This window comes from Rana temporaria, chromosome 1, assembly GCF_905171775.1.
Source record: "Rana temporaria chromosome 1, aRanTem1.1, whole genome shotgun sequence".
NCBI classification, from domain to species: domain Eukaryota; kingdom Metazoa; phylum Chordata; class Amphibia; order Anura; family Ranidae; genus Rana; species Rana temporaria.
The window spans coordinates 318,387,149-318,408,906 of NC_053489.1; the positions used below are offsets into that span (position 1 = coordinate 318,387,149).

At 43.5% G+C, this 21,758-nt stretch overlaps 1 protein-coding gene across 9 annotated transcripts in view; it reads left to right on the forward strand.

Moving 5' to 3' along the window:
• Nucleotides 1–21,758, forward strand: part of MLLT3 (MLLT3 super elongation complex subunit) — a 358,426-nt gene that overhangs the window by 323,622 nt on the left and 13,046 nt on the right. For 4 of the 9 annotated variants that reach the window (XM_040359609.1, XM_040359582.1, XM_040359585.1 and 1 more), the window contains 3 exons: nt 6,473–6,544; nt 9,569–9,598; nt 12,712–12,783. In XM_040359609.1, the coding sequence (XP_040215543.1) occupies nt 6,473–6,544; nt 9,569–9,598; nt 12,712–12,783 (174 nt within the window). The remainder of the gene's footprint in view (nt 1–6,472; nt 6,545–9,568; nt 9,599–12,711; nt 12,784–21,758) is intronic. The other 5 variants (XM_040359591.1, XM_040359599.1, XM_040359614.1 and 2 more) reach the window with 2 other exon arrangements.

The following is a 21,758-nucleotide window of genomic DNA, read 5'->3' on the forward strand; positions in this document are numbered from 1 at the left end:
TACTGATCCCCTTGTTATGTTTTAAAAAGAAAAACCATGGGGGGAAATATCTACCTCCTTATTTTTCCTTTAGTTGCTTTAAAGTAAACCTGTCATGAGAAAACCATAGGACAATCATTGCAGAAAATGCTAGTTTTCTGGCTTTTATGCCAACTACTGGTCCCTACGTTACCAGTCTCTGACATAAAACAAGCACACAGATAAGAAAAGTCAGAGAGAAGTCAGAAATCCTTATCTGTCTTTGTTATAGGTAAGTGGCTCTGAGAACTAAAATTCAGTAATGGTAGATCCCATGCATTTCTCATTACACAGATCCTCCAAATACTTGCCATTCAGATGCATGGCAAGTATTTTACAACCTGAAATGTGGTATGTAAAAATGGCAGAAGAGAATGCACTGGGTTTTTTGTCTCTTCTTCTGTCTGCTCTACATTTTACCACTTATTATGTAAGGTAAATTGCCAGAAATAACGCTTCAGCCTTAAGTGTTTATCCACAGTTAATGACATATATGCTTAGCTGTTGGAGGCAAGAAATCAGATATGGGAGCTTTTGGAAGGCTGCACAGTTTCCTGCCTAGCAACTAGGATTCATTGTGCTGTAAGATCGAGATCAAACGGGGCAGGAAGGAATAAAATGCTCAGAGATCAACTGCTGAATGGACAGGCTATAGGTGCCAGACCCTGAAATTCATTCGTATGAACAGGCTACTTTATTTTTCTTATACACTAAATTGATATGTATGAAAACATCACAAAGTGGATGTATCTTAATTTTCTAACCTGTCTTTTCCCTATTGACCTCTCTGAATGATGTACAATTGTCATCTTAGGACTGTACTTTAATTTATTCATACAATTTGGTGTAAAGTCTACCAATAACTCTTTCATGACATTCTAGTGTAGCTTTAATGCCAACTTCTATTAAACCGAGCAGTTTCTGTGTCTTATTGAGAAAGGGAATGAATTACTAAAAATAAAAAAGAATATACTGCGCTAAACAAATCTGTGTGTGTATATAGTGAGTAGGCAGCCAACACACCAGTGGATAAATGTAAACAGTCAAGAAAAGAAAAAATGTAGCGCCAAACTATATAAATAAAAGAATAACCATTAATTGGTTATGAGGATGTAACCTCCAATCAAAAATGTGGTTATACTTGAGTGCACAAACTCCGTGAAGAAGATCATAAATAGCAGAGCTAAGAAGCAGTAACTCATAAGCTAGAAATGAATACACCCTGGATAGTGATAATAGAACAAACAAACAATCAAAACATTTTTTCTTATGTGACACAGTTATGCATCTGTATGGCTACAGATGTAAGCAAAACACAAAAGTGAAATGTTCTAAAAAAAAATGTTCTAAAAAAAAATGAGAAGGGGTGGTCTCTTAAGCTTCCCAAGAGCTGACTGATCGTTCCTTCAGTTGAAAACACCTCTTCCACATCTATGGACAATCCTTTCCCTCAGAAATTGCACATCTTCAAAGGACATTCCTTGGCATATAAAAAAATAAGGTACCCTTACCAGCTTTAGTTGACCCACAGCTCACCGTATGGTGGGTAGGTCCTCAAAGCTTGTATAGGCTGACCGCCCTTCAGTTGCACCAATGGATGGGTGGATATCCCAATTCCGATGCTCCAGGTGGATCCCAGAAGAAGAGCTGATAACGCCGGCCTCAGGAACGTCACATGAGATGGTAAGGAGGAGAGACTCCCAATTTCATGAGGGATATGAGAAAAGAGGGAAAGAACACCTCCTCATAGTGTAGAGATTTATTTTAAAATCTTGATCAAAATATTGACACAGCAAAGAGATAATCCAAAATCTCATTTAAAATAATTGCACAGCAAGGAAATCGTCCAATGTACAAAAAATTTAAGTATAAAAAATCCCAAAAGATAAAAAGTTCCACACAGCACATCAGAGAAACCACAGCAAACGGGTAACTTGAATAGTAGCGCAATGATGGTGATAAGAGTCTAAATAACCGACCGGTTTCGTCCTCACAGACATCTACTGGGTTATGGAACTGACCCCCATCACCATTTGCACCTATAAATAGCCCCATAATTACCTTACCTGTGATCCACACCTGTCACACCGCTCCCATTGGGCGTGCGTCTCACCCACTGTTACTTCCTCTTCCTGCGTTCCATCCACCAGAAGTGGAATGACGAGAACACAATGAAGGGGCCAATCACAGCGCTGAAGGTGTTTGATGTCATCTCATCCAGTCCCACATGATTGCCTCTGTCCAATGTGAGGGTGTGGGACAAGGACAGCTCCGCCTCGCACCTCCCGGCGAATCCGAGCCTCAGACCTGACGCCAATGACTCGTCCGCACAGGGGGGCGGCAACGATGTAGGCGCCGTCACATGGCCACGGCGGTATGCGTGTCAGCAAACGCCGAGGCGTGATGACGCATGCGCTCCATCTGGTGCGTCCCGCAAGGATTCATTGATGGAAAGAAGGGTATAAGCAGTAGCTTTAAACCCCTATGGTGAGACGGTTTCTTAACAGAATAAAAATCATTTCACTAAATCCCCGGGAGCGTGTATACAGGACAGATCACAGATTACTTCCAACATTAGGATGAATTAATGAAAGGAATCATAATATAGGGAAAATGGGGCAGACATAAGTAGGTGTACAATCATTAAACAGAGCTAACCCACTACATAAATCTCATACTAAAAAAGAAAAAGAGGAAAAACCAAAAAACAAACAATTCAGGACTGATTTATGAATGAGTTCACGTCCCACTCCACATACACTATGAGGAGGTGTTCTTTCCCTCTTTTCTCATATCCCTCATGAAATTGGGAGTCTCTCCTCCTTACCATCTCATGTGACGTTCCTGAGGCCGGCGTTATCAGCTCTTCTTCTGGGATCCACCTGGAGCATCGGAATTGGGATATCCACCCATCCATTGGTGCAACTGAAGGGTGGTCAGCCTATACAAGCTTTGAGGACCTACCCACCATACGGTGAGCTGTGGGTCAACTAAAGCTGGTAAGGGTACCTTATTTTTTTATATGCCAAGGAATGTCCTTTGAAGATGTGCAATTTCTGAGGGAAAGGATTGTCCATAGATGTGGAAGAGGTGTTTTCAACTGAAGGAACGATCAGTCAGCTCTTGGGAAGCTTAAGAGACCACCCCTTCTCATTTTTTTTAGAACATTTTTTTATAGAACATTTCACCTTTGTGTTTTGCTTACATCTGTAGCCATACAGATGCATAACTGTGTCACATAAGAAATTTTTTTTTGATTGTTTGTTCTATTATCACTATCCAGGGTGTATTCATTTCTAGCTTATGAGTTACTGCTTCTTAGCTCTGCTATTTATGATCTTCTTCACGGAGTTTGTGCACTCAAGTATAACCACATTTTTGATTGGAGGTTACATCCTCATAACCAATTAATGGTTATTCTTTTATTTATATAGTTTGGCGCTACATTTTTTCTTTTCTTGAATGAATTACTAAAGGCACATAGGTTGTTCACTTTGCAAGGCAATCTGCTCCAGAGCTTAATCATTTTTTTATTTTATGTTCCTTGATTATATGCTTTGCACAGTAAAACTTTACCAGGTTCAATAAGCTCTAGGGAAAATTCCCCTGTAGAGTGCAACTTCCCTTGCAAAGTGAACAGCTTATTTGCCTTTAGTAAGTCATATTGTTTAGCTGTGCAGTGCTTCTGAAACAAATAACTTCACAGCACTAAGCCTAAAGTAATATATGAGATGTTAAATTGTTTCCTTATCTTAAAGGCAGAAGTTTTTTTATCTTAAAGCATTCTATGCATTAAGATAAAAAGCCTTCTGTGTGCAGCAGCCATCCCAGCACCCCCTAATACTTACCTGAGCCCCATCTCTGTCCAGCGATGTGCACAAGTCGCTCAGGCGTCCGAGTCTCCTCCTCCTGATTGGCTTAGAAACGACAGTGGCGCCATTGGCTCCTGCAGCTGTCAATCAAAGTCAGTTAGCCAATCAGGAGAGAGAGAGGGGTCGGGGCCCGAACAGCAACTCAGAGTCTGAATAGACACATGGAGCTCCAGCTTGGCTGTGGGGGGAACTGGACAGGAGGGAGGAGCCAGGAGCAGCGAAGAGGGACCAGAGAAGAGGAGGATCCAGGCTTTTCACTTAGGCATGTGCCTTTTTGTTGCCAGTGGTTTAGACATTAATGGTTGTGTGTTATTTTGAGGGGACAGCAAATTAACACTGTTATACAAGCTGTACATTCACTTTCAGGTAGAAAAATATGCATTATACTTATTTTGTTAGGAGCCTGTAAAGCATTGCACTAATGGTCTGCATCATAATCATAATTCCTCCAGACTGTCTAAATAGCTGTTTGCCCGTTCCTCCAATACGGACAGGCGGTTACTCTGACAGAAAGACTCAATGAACTCTTTATAGCGCTCAATGGCACCCTGGTAGTTCATTGAGAACTACAAGGCGACAGCTGCAACAGATGCAGGTACTTGTAGTTTTCACATTCGACGGAAAACTGTGAATGAATGATGTGGCCGGGCATCTTTTTAGGTTGTGACATTGAGTGGGGGGGGGAGAAAATCCTCTGCTCACTGTCAAAACAGGATCGGGGTGGGGGGGGGGGCTGTGCATCTGTAACATGTTACACCCTGATAATGGGTATAATATGTTACAAAAGGTGAATTAATCTTTTAAGTATATATGTTTCTTTATTTAAAAACAAATGTACAGTATTATGGTACAATATTGGCTTCATCCAATCAAAGACAGTTGTAATGTAGGTCAATAGGGAGGACTACAGAGAGAGAGAGAATTGCTAAATTTGTAATGTTAGGATGGCTCCTTGAAGGGACGGTGCAGAATTATAAAATGATAAAATACTTACATCTCTGCTGCAGAATAAATCCAATGCTGCAAGCTACCCCCTTCTGGCTCTAAGCCTGAGAGCTGTGCGATCACATGATTGCAGATTGCTTAGTTCTTGGGTCTGCTCTGAGCACAGAGCACTGACTGCCAGTTATCTCTCTGGGCTCTGCCCCTCCAGCGCTCACCGCAGCAGGAGAGGGGGTAGGAGCAGCTGACTCAGGCTCTCAGTGGTGTGCTGAAAAGCTGAGCCAGCTGCCTGTAAGGCATCTAGGTGGATGCCAAAATTATTGTAAGGATCTCTCCAGAGTCTGGTATCACTCCGTGACTGCAGCCCACTGTTGACTGACTCAGGAGAGCAGAACTGAAGAAGTGCACTCCTGTGACCCACATGAGAAGTGTGGCCAAAAGAGCTTTCACACATACCAAGGCATGCACACAGTTGGACAAGGGTCCATTGAGTGTTGACAATGTGGTTATGGGAGGGTGTCAACTGCAGAGAAGGGTCTAAACCAGGCGGGGTCTGCTTTGAAGTAAACCTGTCATGTCTATCAAAGTACATAAACAAATATGGTAAGTAAAGGGTAGGCCTTTTGGTGCCTTCAGGTGTGTGTACTTGTATTTATATCAGGTCCTTTGTTTCTGTGAAGGGTCCAAGATGTATACTGGCCCATACCTTGTCTCTAAGTCAAAATTAGGCATGTACTGCTGACTCTAAGCTTGCCACCTGTCATTTAACTGACTGAGAACCTCTCACTGTGCTTCTTGCACTGAACTGCTGAATGACTGGGGTTGCTGATGTAGGAGGACTGGACTTAATCTGGAGAAGTCAAACCTTTGTGTACTGTACAGTATGGGATTAGCAACACTGTTTTTTCCCCGACACAAAGGAGCTAATATGATGACAAGCTTAGCTGCTGCCAGCACTTTACTAGTATTGTTGGTTTGTTACATTTGGTGAAAATGAAAAGTGTACTAAAGAAATAAAAATTGTAATCTGGAAGATGTGAAACACTCTTCCAAATTCAATTTGATTATTTTGTCCTGCTCACCTTCTTTATTGCCATGGCATACTTCAGACATGTATATAGTCTGCTCGTATACATAAAAATACAGCATATTTTCAGGATAAACGTTATCCAGAATAAAATGGAAAACAAAGGGCACTATAACCCATTTCAATAAAAGGTGTTCTACTATGAACAGTGTCTATTCTTTATAAATCTCCTGTCCTGCTCTTATTTGTCAAGATATCACTTGTTACTTTACAGTAGGTTGTAAATTCCTTCAAGTCTGGCTGAAACCATAAAGAGCAAGACCAGAGGTCAAGAGCTTTTATCAATCTCACCAGAGGCCAGACTGGGAATTTACAGCTTTTGTATATTTACCTTTTTTGTGTGTATCTAGCCATATTTCCTCACCCTGGGCTTCACACATCTGTCTGGGGCTACAGACACCTTCCGTGTAACCTCTAATTACTATTCCTAATACAGAATAATGACAGCACTGCCTGGAGTCTCACATCTGTAGCATGGGATGTGTTTAAACTGACAATTCACTGTGTTTCTTGCCAAGATGATTTACTTTTTTTAATGGTGTGTGGCTTGTAGATCCTGGAAGTAAAGAGTCCGATTAAACAGAGCAAGTCAGAAAAACAAGTAAAAAATGGAGACTGCGATAAGGTAAATATATTTTTGAAGTTTGTGTCTACAGTTTTATTGGAGATCATTTCTACAAAGTTTTTTAGTGCTTTCTGGTGATCCATGCACCTAAAGTCATGGCCAAAAATATTGGCACACCTTAATTTCTGTCAAATAATGCACCTCTTCACCCAGAAAAAAAGTGGAGAAACAAAAAGCCAAATGTGGCACATTCCACACAAAACTCCAAAAATGGACTGGACAAAATTATTGGCACCTTCTCAAAATTGTAAAAAGTAGTTGTATTCCAAGCTTGTGATGCTCCTGTAATTTGTAATTCAATACTCACCTGTATACATTAACAGGTGCCGACAATGTAGAAATCATTTTACCAGCAACCATGTAAAATTGTGAACATTTTACTCAACCTTACTGTTGTGTGTCTCTGTGTGCCACGCAGAGCATGGAGAACAGAAAGTGCAGCAAAGAATTGTCTGAGGATTAGAGAACACAAATTGTGGAAAAACATTGACAATCTCAAGATTAAGTTCATCTCCAGAGATCTTATTGTGTCCACTGTGCGCAACATTGTCAAGAAGTTTACAGCCCATAGCACTGTTGCTAATCTTCCTGGACGCGAACGAAAGAGAAAAAATTATCAAAGAGTTTGCCAAAACTTACCTGAGGAAGCCAAAATCCTTTTGGAAGAACGTGCTGTGGACAGATGAAACAAAATGTCTGCTTTTTGGTAACGCCCATCATTCTACTGTTTGCTGAAAAAGAAATGAGGCCTTTAAAAAATAATAATACAGTCCCTACAGTAAAGGAGGTTCACTGATGTTTTGGTCTTGCTTAATTCTTTCAGGCACTGGGATGTCCTGACCATGTGCATGGCATTATGAAATCTGAAGACTACCAAAGAATTCTGGGGGTGCAATGTAGGACCGTGTCAGAAAGTTGGGTCTCCATCAGAGGTCATGGGTCTTACAGCAGGACAATGACCTAAAGCACACATTAAAAAGCACCCAGAAATGGTTTTAGACAAAGCACTGAAGAGTACTGAACTGGCCAGCAATGAGTCCAAATCCCATAGAGCACATGTGGAGAGATCTCAAAACAGCAGTTGGGAAAAGGAATCCTTCAAATCTAAGAGACCTGGCGCATTTGACTAAAGAAGAGTGGTCCAAAATTCCAGTAGAGTGGTGTAAGATACTCATTGAAGAGATTGATTTCAGTTATCTTTCCCAATGGGTCTGCTACCAAATATTAAATTGAGGGTGCCAAAAATGTTGTCCAGTCCATTTTTGGAGTTTTGCGTGGAATGAGTCAGATTTGGCTTTTTGTTTCACCACTTTTTTGTGTCCTACCAGTATAAACAAAATACATAAACATGAGAATACTTAAACATTTGTAATTGCAACAATTTTCTGGGCAAAGTGGTGCAATATCTGACAGATATGCAGGGGTGCCAATATATTTTTCCATGACTGTATGTGTTGAATTTATTGAAGGGTGTGCTGCTCAGCTCTTCTAAGTGCATGCACGGGGCAAGGAGGGAAAAAGGCAACTTTGTGGGTACATTCATAAAATCACAGTGCTTCAGTGCAGGTTTTAATTGAGTGTCTTTCTTTTTTCAAATGTATCCTACTGTTTTTGTAAGATTGTGGTAGGCATAGGTATTAGACTGTAAGCTCTTTTAGTGCTATAGCGTGACCTTTTAGCTATCGTTGCGTATGGATCCCTTGCAATGGCCAGGCAACCAGGCCTAGGAGAGTATTTAAAGTTTCCCTTATGGTGTCTGGTGGTTTGACTTGTTGGCAGCTACTTTGTAAATGAGACTGCAACTTTTTTCTGAGACTGTCTCTCCTGTCCATATTGCTGATTGTCAATTACTCTTGCCTACCCCTTGCCTTGACCTCTGCCTGGACAATGACTAACCCAGCCTGCCACTTACCTGGACACCAACCAACCCAGCCTGCCACTTTGTTAGACCTCGGCCTTAGTCTCTGCCTGAACTTTGACTGTTCTTGTTTGCTGCATGACTGTGATGTCGTTTGCAGTATCCCTGTTTCTGCTGGCGGGTTACACACCGGAAGAGGCGCGTGCTGTGCTGTGAGCCTATCAGCGGGAGCTCATTAGATCTCCACCACACTGGTCATGTACATCCAATGCTTGGATTGCAAAAAATGGGGAGATGACACCAAATATAGCTTCGGCTATCAGGAGGGTATGGGAGCAAGACAAGCAGGAGGGAAGTGTCAGCTGTGGTAAAGTACCCAAGCCATGCACAGTACCCAAAAGCACTAGAATTTACATGCTATTGGCTTCAACCTTCTTTCATTTACCCATCACCCATCCTCATCTGCATAGTCTCTGACTGGTATTCTTAAGCTGACCAATTCATTGCTTCCATTGCTCCTATCTATTTGCTGGTCATCACTCCACTTAATGTATATTAATATGCACTGATCATGATGAACTATCAACAAATGTACAAGTGGCATACCCCTGTGAGGATTTCTCTGCAGCCACCATGCCGTTGTATGGTTCAAGATATATCCTTTCACACATTGCATATTATGCACTTCCCACTCATCATGGATGTCTTGATACTCTTCTTCTTCTTCTTCTTCTTAACACTGGGAACGAGAGGTATCACCATCCTTCCAACATTCTCGGGGGATATGCACAGTACAGATGCCATATGATTATACATTTTGGTTGTAAAATGGTCCACTCATGCAATAATTATCGCCTGACAGCCCGTTTGTGCATTAGTACCAGGCGTCCGGACATTCCTTGGTTTTAATGTGTTAGCACTGTTATGTTATATGTATGTTCTTGTCTGTTGTCTTTGACAAAGCACTTATCGAGGTATCGTCACACGATAGGTGACATTGTGAAGCTGCACACCAAGCAGAGTGTATCACATTGTTATTTTTTACTGCTTGTCAATAAAATTAACTTTTTTCCAGTTACTACTGCAGTACTACCCTTTGTTATCCATAACCGCTATGCTTTCCCAATGACTGTCATTGGGATAACCCCCCCTTTTTTTGTTTACAGTTTATGGTTACGGCGACAACACCTTACATGGTGAGTGTTAGAGAAGTATTATATTAATCAAGTGGACTTTTGTTATACCCGTTGTTTTTTGCCTTGGTTGATGCTTCAACCACTGCCTGAACTGACAGACAGTAGTGCCGCTACCATGTCTGTTGATCATAGCCAATACAGCTCTTGTTATACCTTGGTGGTCCTGACCTGTTGACATCTTGTAGCAAAGTAGCCTAGGGGTCACTAGTGTCTCTGAGTTATCTCTTGCGTGGTGGTCTGGTGAAGACCAAGGTTCCACTTAGGCTCTGCATCTTGCATGAGCCTGCTCCACCTACTAGGGGGTAAAGTCATAACAAGTACATAAAACATTTCATGACTTTGTGCTCCTCTACTACTACTGTACTATTCATTGACGTACATGTTCCTTATGGTTAATCTTAATGTCTGACATCCTAAGGAAAGTCACTTGTTTGCATTTAGAGCTCAAGGTATCCTAAGGCTCGGTTCACACTGCTGCGATGCAAGAACCTGTGTGAATCCAGCATGGGTTCCCACATCGCATGTCACCCGCAGGCAGTTCACACTGCCCTATGCGAACCCCTGTGGGTGTCAATAGAAAGTTAATGACACCCCCAGATCGGTTCGCATATCGCAGTGCGAACTGGCAATTCGGACAGGAATTGGATTGCATGGGACCAAAAAAAGGGTCCTGCATGACTTTGGTCCAAATGCGATCGGAATTCGGCCATATAATCTGTATTGCTAAATTCACATTGCACAAACATTGCATGTGGTTCGCACAGCAGTGCGGTGCGAATCACATGCGATGTCGGAGAGCGCACCAGTGTGAACCCAGCTTTTGACTCAAAAGAAGAAAACATCACACAGCAAATGCTACTATACATAGACACCATACGTTTTGACACTGCAATGCTGATCTGTGACTAAACCCATATGAGCTAAAATATGTCAGAGGAGCCTATAAATCAGGATCTGTTTATTTATTCACCCCCCCCATTCAAAAATGCTGAACCAAGATGGGGGTCATGTTGCCCTCTTTCTGATAAGTGTAAAAACATAAAAAAAAATCTAAAAAACTAAAACAAAAATCTAAAATATAATACTCTGTGAATCACTACACCCTACCAAGTGAAATATATCAATAATGTGAATAAATAAAAAATCCACAGGTAAGCTGGAAAAAGTCACTCGTGCTCAATAAAAAAACACAAAAATCCTCTGAACCTATCGTAGTAGTTGTCTTTTCCACTGTGAACTTGGAAACATGCCAACTTCACCACATGCACTCCCAATCCTTTGATATATATTAACATAGGTCATATATACAGGGTGAGTGTCTGACCAAATAGGTCATATGCGCTGTACAAGTTTAGAAGGAATGGCACACATCAGCAGATAACACATGGAGAACCCATCACTTCTGGTCCTGACCCAGAGAGTAACACATGCTGTAAAATCCTTACATTTAATAGAAACACTCCTAAAAATACACTTCCAGAATAAGCATTCCAACCATGCTGCTCGTGCTCACAAAGTGCATACAGTCCTTCCTGTTCCACCCGGAACTTCTGCTTCTCAAGCACAATTCTAAAGCTGATTTCCAGTGTATGGTTAAGCCAGCCATAGGTTCCTATTGAATTGGCAGAGAATCAAAATCAAACCATGTATGGGCAGGCTGAATGTAACCAAGTTGGTTGATTGATCAACTTTGGTACAACCAGCAAAAATGTGTAGAGAAAAACCGGGACGGCCGCACTCCAACCAGCCTGATGGATTTTACATGCTATTATCACTAATGGTTGTTGTAGTCGCTAACAATAATTACTGTGCTCTCCCGGCGGATACGGCTTCCCCCGCCAGGAGAACACAATGGCTCGGCGGGAGGGATTCCCCTATCAACACTGTCAGTGTCGACTATGGCCAGCCTTACTCTACAGAATCCATCTGAGAAGATCCCAGGCAATGCTGAGTCCTCGAAATCTCACAAGATGATGCTCCTGCCATGTGCTAAAATGTCATCTACCAAAACTTTGGAGTACTTGGTGTTCCCTGGGATCTCGCAATAAGGGTTTTAACATCACTTTTACTTAGGTAAGATAAGTATATTTACAAACTTTTTATTTTCCCATAAGGTTTGTGTTTTTTTTTTTTTACCTTTACAGCATTTGGCATAGAAATGGAGACCTAAGCACTTACATGTTTGCATTCTTAATTTTCATTTTTTTTTCCCTATGGTTGCTTTCATTTTCAACTCCTAAATTGCTCACTTCCCTGGTTCCTCTTTTTGGGTGGCTCTATTCTCTTACAAGGTTCCCTGGAACCACCTTATTTTGGGTGTTTCCAGTGCACTCCCTGCTGACCTTGCAGAAGAGTAAGGATGAGCTCCAGCGTGTTCGCATGGTACACGTGCAGAGCCCGCCAGGAAGTCTGCACGGCGCTGCGCTAATCACAGCCAGGGAGACATTTCCCGATCTCTGCAGCCGAGCATCGGGACAATGTCTCCCTGGCTGTGATTAGCGCAACGCCGTGCAGACTTCCTGGCTGGCTCTGCTTGTGTACCATGCGAACACGCTGGAGCTCATCCTTACAGAGGAGTCTCCCCACAGTGCCCTTGTCCTCAGAAAGAAATAGGGCCTAGGCTGACAAGCCACTCCCCTACTCCATTCTCCTCTCTCCTCCAAGCTAATTTATTAATAGAAGCTTCACTGCATTCATGTGATGAGGACAGTGCATGAGCTTACCTGACAGGAAGTTTGGGGGGGCAGCATTGAGTGCTGGACAGAGCAGCTTTGTAACATGGGAATTGTAAAGGCTTAGACATATAAATAAACTTTTTATTGAGGAATGTCGTTTAGTAAATCTGAAAGTATTTATGCAAAAAACTGTTTATTACTACTTTAAGTATTCATGATTGTAAATATTTTATCATATTTGCCTTGTTCTCTTGCCGTTTTTTTGCATCTTAAAGCATCCTTTGAGCTCAGTAAAATACCTGAACCAACTGTCTTACTGATGTATAAATGTTAATTAAAATTCTTGCCTTGTGTGCTTGTCTTTGTGTTCTCCTGCATTTCCCTGCTGTTTTATCTGAGCCACATGAGTAGTATTTAAAATTGTTCTCTTTTTTCCAGGCATACCTAGATGAGTTAGTTGAACTCCACAGGCGATTAATGACTTTAAGAGAAAGACACATACTTCAGCAGGTAAGCTAAAGTCTATGTAGTAATTCTGATGACAGAAAAGGAAGTGCATTTATCACTGTTATTACTACCATGCTGCAGCATAAAGCTGAGGTAACCATATGTCGAATCTCTTAATACAGGAATAAAAAGGAGTAAAAGAAATAACATGATTTATAGTAATTGGTCGTTTTTAAGCACTGATATATTATGTAAAATATAAGCATAAATAATAATAATTATAATAATGTTCGAGGTGCACCGAGTAGAATAAGTACCTGGTGTATGAGTCTGTCATACCTGCCATTTCTCGTTTATGGATATGGTATGTTTCTGGAATATACAGTATCTCACAAAAGTGAGTACACCCATCACATTTTTGTAAGTATTTTTATTATATCTTTTCATGTGATAACGCTGAAGAAATGAGTGTTTGCTACAATGTAAAGTAGTGTGTGTACAGCTTGTATAACAGTGCAAATTTGCTGTCCCCTCAAAATAACTCAACACACAGCCATTAATGTCTAAACCACTGGCAACAAAAGTGAGCACACACCTAAGTGAAAATGTTCAATTTGGACCCTATTAGACATTTTCCCTCCCTTGTGGGGAGCAGGTGTGTTAAATTTGGTGTTAGTGCTCTCTCACTCTCATACTGGTCACTGGAAGTTCAACATGGCACCTCATGGCAAAGAACTCTCTGAGGACCTGGAAAAAAAAAAGAATTGTTGTTCTACATAAAGATGGCCTAGGCCAGTGATGGCAAACCTTGGCACCCCAGATGTTTTGGAACTATGTTTCCCATGATGTTCCACTACTCTGCAGAGTGCATGAGCATTATGAGAAATGTAGTTCCAAAACATCTGGGGTGCCAAGGTTCGCCATCACTGGCCTAGGCTATAATAAGATTGCCAAGACCTTGAAACTGAGCTGCAGAACAGTTGCCAAGACTGTACAGCTGTTTAACAGGACAGGTTCCACTCAGAACAGGCCTCGCCATGGTCGACCAAAAGAAGTTGAGTGCAAGTGCTCAGCCTCATATCCAGAGGTTGTCTTTGGGAAATAGACATATTAGTGCTGCCAGAATTGCTGCAGAGGGTGAAGGAGTGGGGGGGGGGGTCAGCATGTCAGTGCACAGTGCATCAAATTGGTCTGCATGGTTGTCGTCCCAGAAGGAAGCCTCTTCTAAAGATGATGCACAAGAAAGACCGCAAACAGTTTGTTGAAGACAATCAGACTAAGGACATGGATTACTGGAACCATGTCCTGTGGTCTGGTGAGACCAAGATTAACTAATTTGGTTCAGATGGTGTCAAGCGTGTGTGGCGGCAACCAGGTGAGGATTACAAAGACAAGTGTGTCTTGCCTACAGTAAAGCATGGTGGTGGGAGTGTCATGGTCTGTGGCTGCATAAGTGCTGCCAGCACTGTGGAACTACAGTTCATTGAGGGACCCATGGATGCCAACATGTAATGAGACATACTGAAGCGGAACATGATCCCCTCCCTTCAGAGACTGGGCTGCAGGGCAGTATTCCAACATAACAATCCCAGACGCACCTCTAAGACAACCACTGCCTTGCTAAAGAAGCTGAGTATAAAGGTGATGGACTGGCAAAGCATGTCTCCAGACCTAAACCCTATTGAGCATCTGTGGGACATCCTCAAATGGAAGGTGGATGTGTGCAAGGTCTCCACCAGCTCAGTGATGTCGTCACAGAGGAATGGAAGAGGAGTGGCAACCTGTGAAGCTCTGATGAACTCCATGCCCAAGAGGGTTAAGGCAGTGCTGGAAAATAATGATGATCACACAAAATATTGACACTTTGGGCCCAATTTGGACATTTTCACTTAGGGGTGTACTCACTTTTGTTGCCAGTGGTTTAGACATTAATGGCTGTGTGTTGAGTTATTTTGAGGGGAGAGCAAATATCCACTGTTATACAAACGGTACACTCACTACTTTACATTGTAGCAAAGTGTAATTTCTTCAGTGTTGACACATCAAAAGATATAATAAAATATTTACAAAAATGTGAGGGGTGTACTCACTTATGGGAATGGTAAATGGTTAAAGTGTTGGTTACCCTAAAAAATAAATGGATCCTGTTTCTTTAAAGCATTAACAGCACAGTGCTTGTGCTGTGTCATTTGGCCCCATGTATCACCTGAAATGCTTGACTGATCCTGCCTGGTTCTGCCCCCCCCCCCCCCCCTGTAAACTGACCATGGTTTATCATGGCTGCTGAGCCCGGACACAGTGGTCCGTTTACAAGTCTCCATTTATCCACAGCCCTCCTCTCTTGTCCTCTACCCACCTGCCTGTCTGCTTGTGACAGTGTCCGCCCTCTTCCCTCCTGCTGCTAATACAATTATATTATGATGATATAATACCCTGTGTTAAAGGAGGACTTGTGCCCCACTGCATGCGTTTTATAAAAAATATGGCAATTTCTACCTGATTTCTTCATGTGACTGCTAGACACTCTCTTCCTCTCCTCTCCGCCTCCCGGCTGACGTCAGTGGGAGTTTCGGCTCCTCCTGCCGGAGCTGTCAGCCCAGGAGAGGAGAGCGGCGAGCAGTCACATTTTGTTCTCAGTCATGTGACTGGCACAGTACCAATCAGGGCTGGCCAGACACAGACTTACACTGTAGAGAGCACACATCAACAGAGTAATAGAAGCCCCTCCCAAGGATCTTTTCCTGCAAATGCCAAAGAACAGGGAAAGGTCATGTGACCACACAACAGCGCTACAGGAATAAAGTACTTACAGTAACATGATATAGATATATATAAATATCTTATGTGAATGAATTATGGCAATTAACACTTCTCGGTTTAGTATCACTTTAGAGTGAATGTTTTCCCTAATAGTTGTAAGCAGTTTTTTATTTTAAATGCAAGCATCTAGAGTCTTGCTTCATACATATCACAACTGATAAATAATGCAGGCCATTATAGTAAGGCTACTTTCACACTGAGGCGCTTTGCAGGCATTATAGCGCTAAAAATAGCACCTGCAAATCGCCCTGAAAAAGCCGCTGCATTCACTCCAGTGTGAAAGCCCGAGGGCTTTCACACTGGAGCGGTGCGCTGGCAGGACACTCAAAAAAGTCCTGCCAGTCGCATCTTTGAGGTGCTGTAGGAGCGGTGAATACACCACTCCTAAAGCGCCCTCGCCTAATGAAATCGATGGGCCGCGCCTACAAACCGCCGCAGTCGCGGCGCTTTGTGGGTGGTTTTAACCCTTATTTGCCCGCTAGCGGGGGTTAAAAGTGCCCCGCTAGTGGCCGAAAAGCGCTGCAAAAACGACAGTAAAGCGGCGCTAAAAATAACGGCGCTTTACCGCCAACGCCCGCGACGCCCCAGTGTGAAAGTAGCCTAAAGGCTCATAGGAATGTGTGGATACAGGGAAGGAGTTGGGGCAATGTTATCAAGAATTTTACATTATGCTACAAGCTAAAAGACCCCCTACTTTTTTCTTCGCTGAAGTTAGCATATTTTTAGATCACACATTTTAAGATTTACTTAAGGCCTCACATTTTCCAACTCTCATGATCCCCCTTTGCTTTTATCATGTAGCAGTCACAAAGTGGCACATTTTTGCTAGATCATTGAGATTTTTCAAGATGTGCTAAAGGTGTTTTATCATGTTCCACACAACATTGCTGAGGTTCTTGAACAATACGCTTTGGAACTATGTAATGTATACAGATACCACAAAGAAGTAGAAATATGCATAAATCAAGCTCACCAGGTGCTGAAAAAAGCCTTTGGGGATAGAAGTACAGATTGCTTGTTGACAGGCAGAGAGAAAATCCCTTCCCGCTGGCCTGTAGACACAAGTTTATATGGTTGTTCCCAGATTACAGTCATTTAGAACCAAAGTAAACTAATGGCACATGTAGACTTTAACGAGCTGTATCATGACAAAGCATGCATTTAAACAGTATATTGTTCTATTGTTCTATTTTTGCTTAAGGGAGATGATTTGTCTTGCAGTATTACCAACCCCCCCCCCCCCCCCCCCCGTACTATATTGCCGTCTACCCCTAATTGGATCTGGTGGCTGCATTTGTTTTATTTTTTAGGCTTTTTTCCTTCTGTTTTCACCTGGTGATCTGGTCAATAACACACCGCCTGTCTTAGAGTGTCACCACTCTGGATGAAGGAACATAGGAGGCACCTTGGGACAGCAGCACTGTCAGTCTGGGAGTAAGGGAGTGTAAGGGTCCTTTCACATGTCCGCTCCGTTCGTCCGTTTATTACAAGTCCGTTTACGGACTTTTAATACATCCCTATGGGATCGCGTCCGTTAGCGGATCGAGCATCCGCTAACGTCCGCGTCCGTCAGGATCCGGTTTTTCGGGCGGAAGAAAACCCTATTTTTCTTCCGTCCGGCAGAACGGATCGGATGCAGACGGACAGACGGTCCATCTGCATCCGATTCCCCATAGGGGAGAGCGGAGGAGAGACAGGGCGGTCTCTGCACTGTGTGCGGGGACCGCCCTATCCGCCGACAGCTCAGCGGGGATTACGGATGATCCCCGCTGAGCCGCCGGACACACACGGAGCGGACACGAAAACGGTCCACTCCGTGTGAAAGGACCCTTAGATGTACTAGCACATTTAGATACACATTGACAAATTGAAGCCAGACTCTAATACTTTATAAGCAGTTGCTGCAAACTGTTTTTCTTTTTTTTTGGGGATACAGGTTTTTTATTAATAAAAAAAAGCTGATCAGTTTAATCATCCCTGCCAGTGTTAAACTGTTTGTTTCATCCATGTAAACTGGTCAATTCTGTTGGAGAGCTTGTGCTTTTGAAAAACCATGGACTTACTGGCTGGATCACTAGATTTTTTACAATTTTTTTTTCTTTTAGGATAACAGTATTACATAAATAAAAACTGACTAAGCACCGCTGTCTGTGGTAAATGGTTTCTCTCAAACCTCCAACTACTACATCTGCAGACCAGCTTGTTCTTTTGAAAAGCAACAGACTTACTGGTAGGATAAACAGGTGAAAATAGAAGAAAGAAAGTCTGAACAAGTAAATACGTGCAGCCATCACATCTAAGGGATGGTAAAGGGCAATATAATAAATGTCTGCTTTTGGGTTTAATGTTGCTTTAAGGTTGATCTAAGGGATGAAGTTTTTTTTAACCTTAAAGTGGATGCAAACCCAATTCATGAAATTTGAGCTGGGCACATATATCTGCTGTGTTTTGTTATCTCTCTCTTTAAAGCACTATGTCCTGTTGCTTTCTCCTGCTCAGTTCTTTTGTTATCAGCCTAATAGCTTCTCACAAGTTCTCCGTCAACTGAGATAAAAGCAGCCTGGGTTTTGTGTTGGCCAGGGTGCTATAAATACATTAGCAAAAACAGGGGCGTACCTAGAGCATTTGGCACCCGGGGCGGATCCTACATCTGGCCCCCCCCCCCCCCCCCAACGTTTACCTGGAAAAACACCCACATTTTTTTTTTCATGTTTTCAAGAACATTTATTGCACGAATTTGTAAACTTTACATCAACTTAAAAAAAGAAAAAAACTTGGAAAATAAAGTTATTAACTTACTTAAACCTATTTCAATTATTTATAACATTTACTGAACAGATAATACTGCTTTTTTTGCAACCCTCCCAATCAGGTCAGCTACAGTGTTACACTATCCACATGGCAGGGGATGGCGGACACAGTAATCACCCCCCCCCCCCCAAATCAGGGCCGTCTTAATAGCATCATGGGCCCCTGGGCAAAGCAATGCTCTGGGGCCCCTACAATAGAGACAATGCAGGTAAACAGACATCAAGTAGGTAGGAGGTAGGGGATATCTAGGGTGAAGAGGGGTCAGAGTGCTGGAGGGATATCTGGGATGTAGAGGGGCAGCCCGGGGCCCAAGGAACAGCTGCTTTGGGGAAAGAGCAGGGGCCCCCATGCAACTGGGGCCCCTGGGCAGTGCCCAGTATGCCCTCTCATTAAGACAGCCCTGGGGCAGCTACATACAGTGCTAGTACACATGGCAGGGGGTGGCGGACACAGTAATCACCCCCCCCCAAATCAGGTCAGCTACATACAGTGCTACTACACATGGCAGGGGGTGGCGGACACAGTAATCCCCCCCCCCCCAAATCAGGTCAGCTACATACAGTGCTACTACACATGGCAGGGGGTGGCGGACACAGTAACCCCCCCCCCCCCAAATCAGGTCAGCTACATACAGTGCTACTACACATGGCAGGGGGTGGCGGACACAGCAATCACCTCCCCCCAAATCAGGTCAGCTACATACAGTGCTAGTACACATGGCAGGGGGTGGCAGACACAGCAATCACCCCCCCCCCCTAAATCAAGTCAGCTACATACAGTGCTAGTTGTGCACATGGCAGGGGGTGGCAGACACAGCAATCACCCCCCCCCCCAAATCAGGTCAGCTACATACAGTGCTAGTACACATGGCAGGGGGTGGTAGACACATAAATCACCCCCCCCCCCAAATCAAGTCAGCTACATACAGTGCTAGTTGTACACATGGCAGGGGGTGGTAGACACATAAATCACCCCCCCCCCCCCAAATCAAGTCAGCTACATACAGTGCTAGTTGTACACATGGCAGGGGGTGGTAGACACATAAATCACCCCCCCCCCCCCAAATCAAGTCAGCTACATACAGTGCTAGTTGTACACATGGCAGGGGGTGGTAGACACATCAAACACCCCCCTCAAATCAGGTCAGCGCACACACAGTTTGGCAGAGCAGGCAGACACACTCCTCCAGGCTCTTCTTCATACAACACCCCCCCCAAACTCCCCCCCCCTCACCACTGTTGTCCACCCTCAGGCTCTCAGACTCAGCCTCTGCTAGGGAGTAACTTGGGAGGTCCAGATGGATTCGATTCCTGATCCTGCCTCACTGCCTGTGTCTGTATGTGAAAGCAGCAGCCGAGCCGCCCCAGCGGAGAGAGATGACAGACACAGGCTGGGGCCGCAGTGGTGGGTGGAGGCGGAGCTAGCAGGAGGGAATTCAGTCAATAAAACGAGTGGACGATCTGGACTAGTCCATTGCGGCCGCGGCGATGGGGGTGTTCTAAAAAACACCTAAAGGGAAATGGAGCAGCCAGACCCAGCAGGGATGCCTTGGGATGATTAGACAGTATCACCCGACTCAGGTATGGACTGCACCCCACATAGTGAAGTCACTCGGCCACTGACACCCCTTCAATGTGTGGTACCTGGGGCGGACCGCCCCCGCCGCCACCCTATTGGTACGCCCCTGAGCAAAAAGCTGAACTATTTAGGGGATATAGCTAAAAGTCTCTACCTATGTGGAGAGGGGGTGTGTGCCTTTCCTCCAATCAGATGTCCTGGCTGTATGCCCATGTTTTACTGCAATGCTTAACAGGAAGAGAAAATCTCCTAACATGATCTGAACTTTCTAAAGAATATATAAAGCTGAAGGCAGCAGATATACATGAAAAACTTATGTAGGGAGATTTGTTTCATCTCTGTGTATCATCTGAGGCTGTTCACTTCACTGGGTATATGTGAGGGTTTACATCCACTTTAAAGCATTCTCTGCATTAATGTAAAAAAAAAACTCTGTGCAGCTCCCCCCACCCACTCTATGTACCTTGATCCAGCGCTGTGCACGAGAGCAGCAGCTCTATTGGCTCCGACTGCTGTCAATCACAGCCAATGAGGAGGGAGCAGGGGGGAGGCCAAGCCTTTCTGTGTGTCTATGGACGCACAGAGTTGGCTCAGGAGTCAGCCTGCACAAGTGCCCCAATAGAAAGCCGCTTGCTATGTTGGGCACTTAGCAGATGGAGGAGCCAGGAGTGCCGGCAGGGGGGCTCAGAAAAGTAGGATCAGGGCAGAAAACCATTGCACAGAAAAGGTTAGTCTGACAGGTTTGCTTTTTAAAGGAAACAAGTCACTTTAAAGAATAAAGACCTGGCTTATATCAGTTAGGTTTTTGATTTAATGATTCTCCACATTTGTACCATCCACAATTTCAAGATGTGTTCTTATCAGAGTGTAGACCAGTGGTCGTCAATTTACTTGTTATAATGGGTCTCAAGTGCAGACCCTGACCTCACCGAGGAGTACACATGATGTTTTTAGTAAATGCAATGCTGCAGAAAACTGTTAGGCCCCATACACACGAGAGAATTTATCCGCGGATACGGTCCAGCGGACCGTTTCCACGGATAAATCCTCTCAAAGATTTCCGCAGATTTCTATGCGATGGAGTGTACACACCATCGCATTGAAATCCGCGCGGAAATCCTCTGGCGATGACGTGTCGCGCCGTCGCCGCGATTATGACGCGGCGACGGGCGCGACGCTGTCATATAAGGAATTCCACGCATGCGTCAAATCATTACGACGCGTGCGGGGAATCCCTTTGGACGGATGGATCCGGTGAGTCTGTACAGACGAGCGGATCCATCCGTTGGAATGGATTCCAGCAGATGGATTTGTTGTGCATGTCAGCAAATATTCGATCTGCTGGAATCCATCCCAGAGGAGATTTCTCCGCGGAAACAGATCCGCTGGCGTGTACACACCATAGGATCTATCCGCAGAAACCCATTTGCTGGGATTTATCTGCGGATGGATTCTATCGTGTGTATGGGGCCTCAGACTGAGGACATGCAACAGGAGATGGTCGAAGACTGTAAAAATTCTATAGGAATTATTGGAGACTGGGGACATGTTTCAGGAGACATAGACTATAGAAATAATTTTAGTTGAGACTGGTAGAGATCACAGCTTTTAAAGTCAGCACGTTCACAATTGTGCTTTTAGAGTTCTGTTAAAATGTAATTGTGCCACATTTCATATTTCTTTCAGAAAGATCCATTATAAAAAGAGAGGGGGAAACAATTAAAAGAGAAAAGGAATGATTGGATATGACAAAAAAAAAAGTAAGAGTAATGTAGAAAGACATAAACCAAACCATTTACTGGCCACTCTAAAGAAATGTTTTCTTTCAT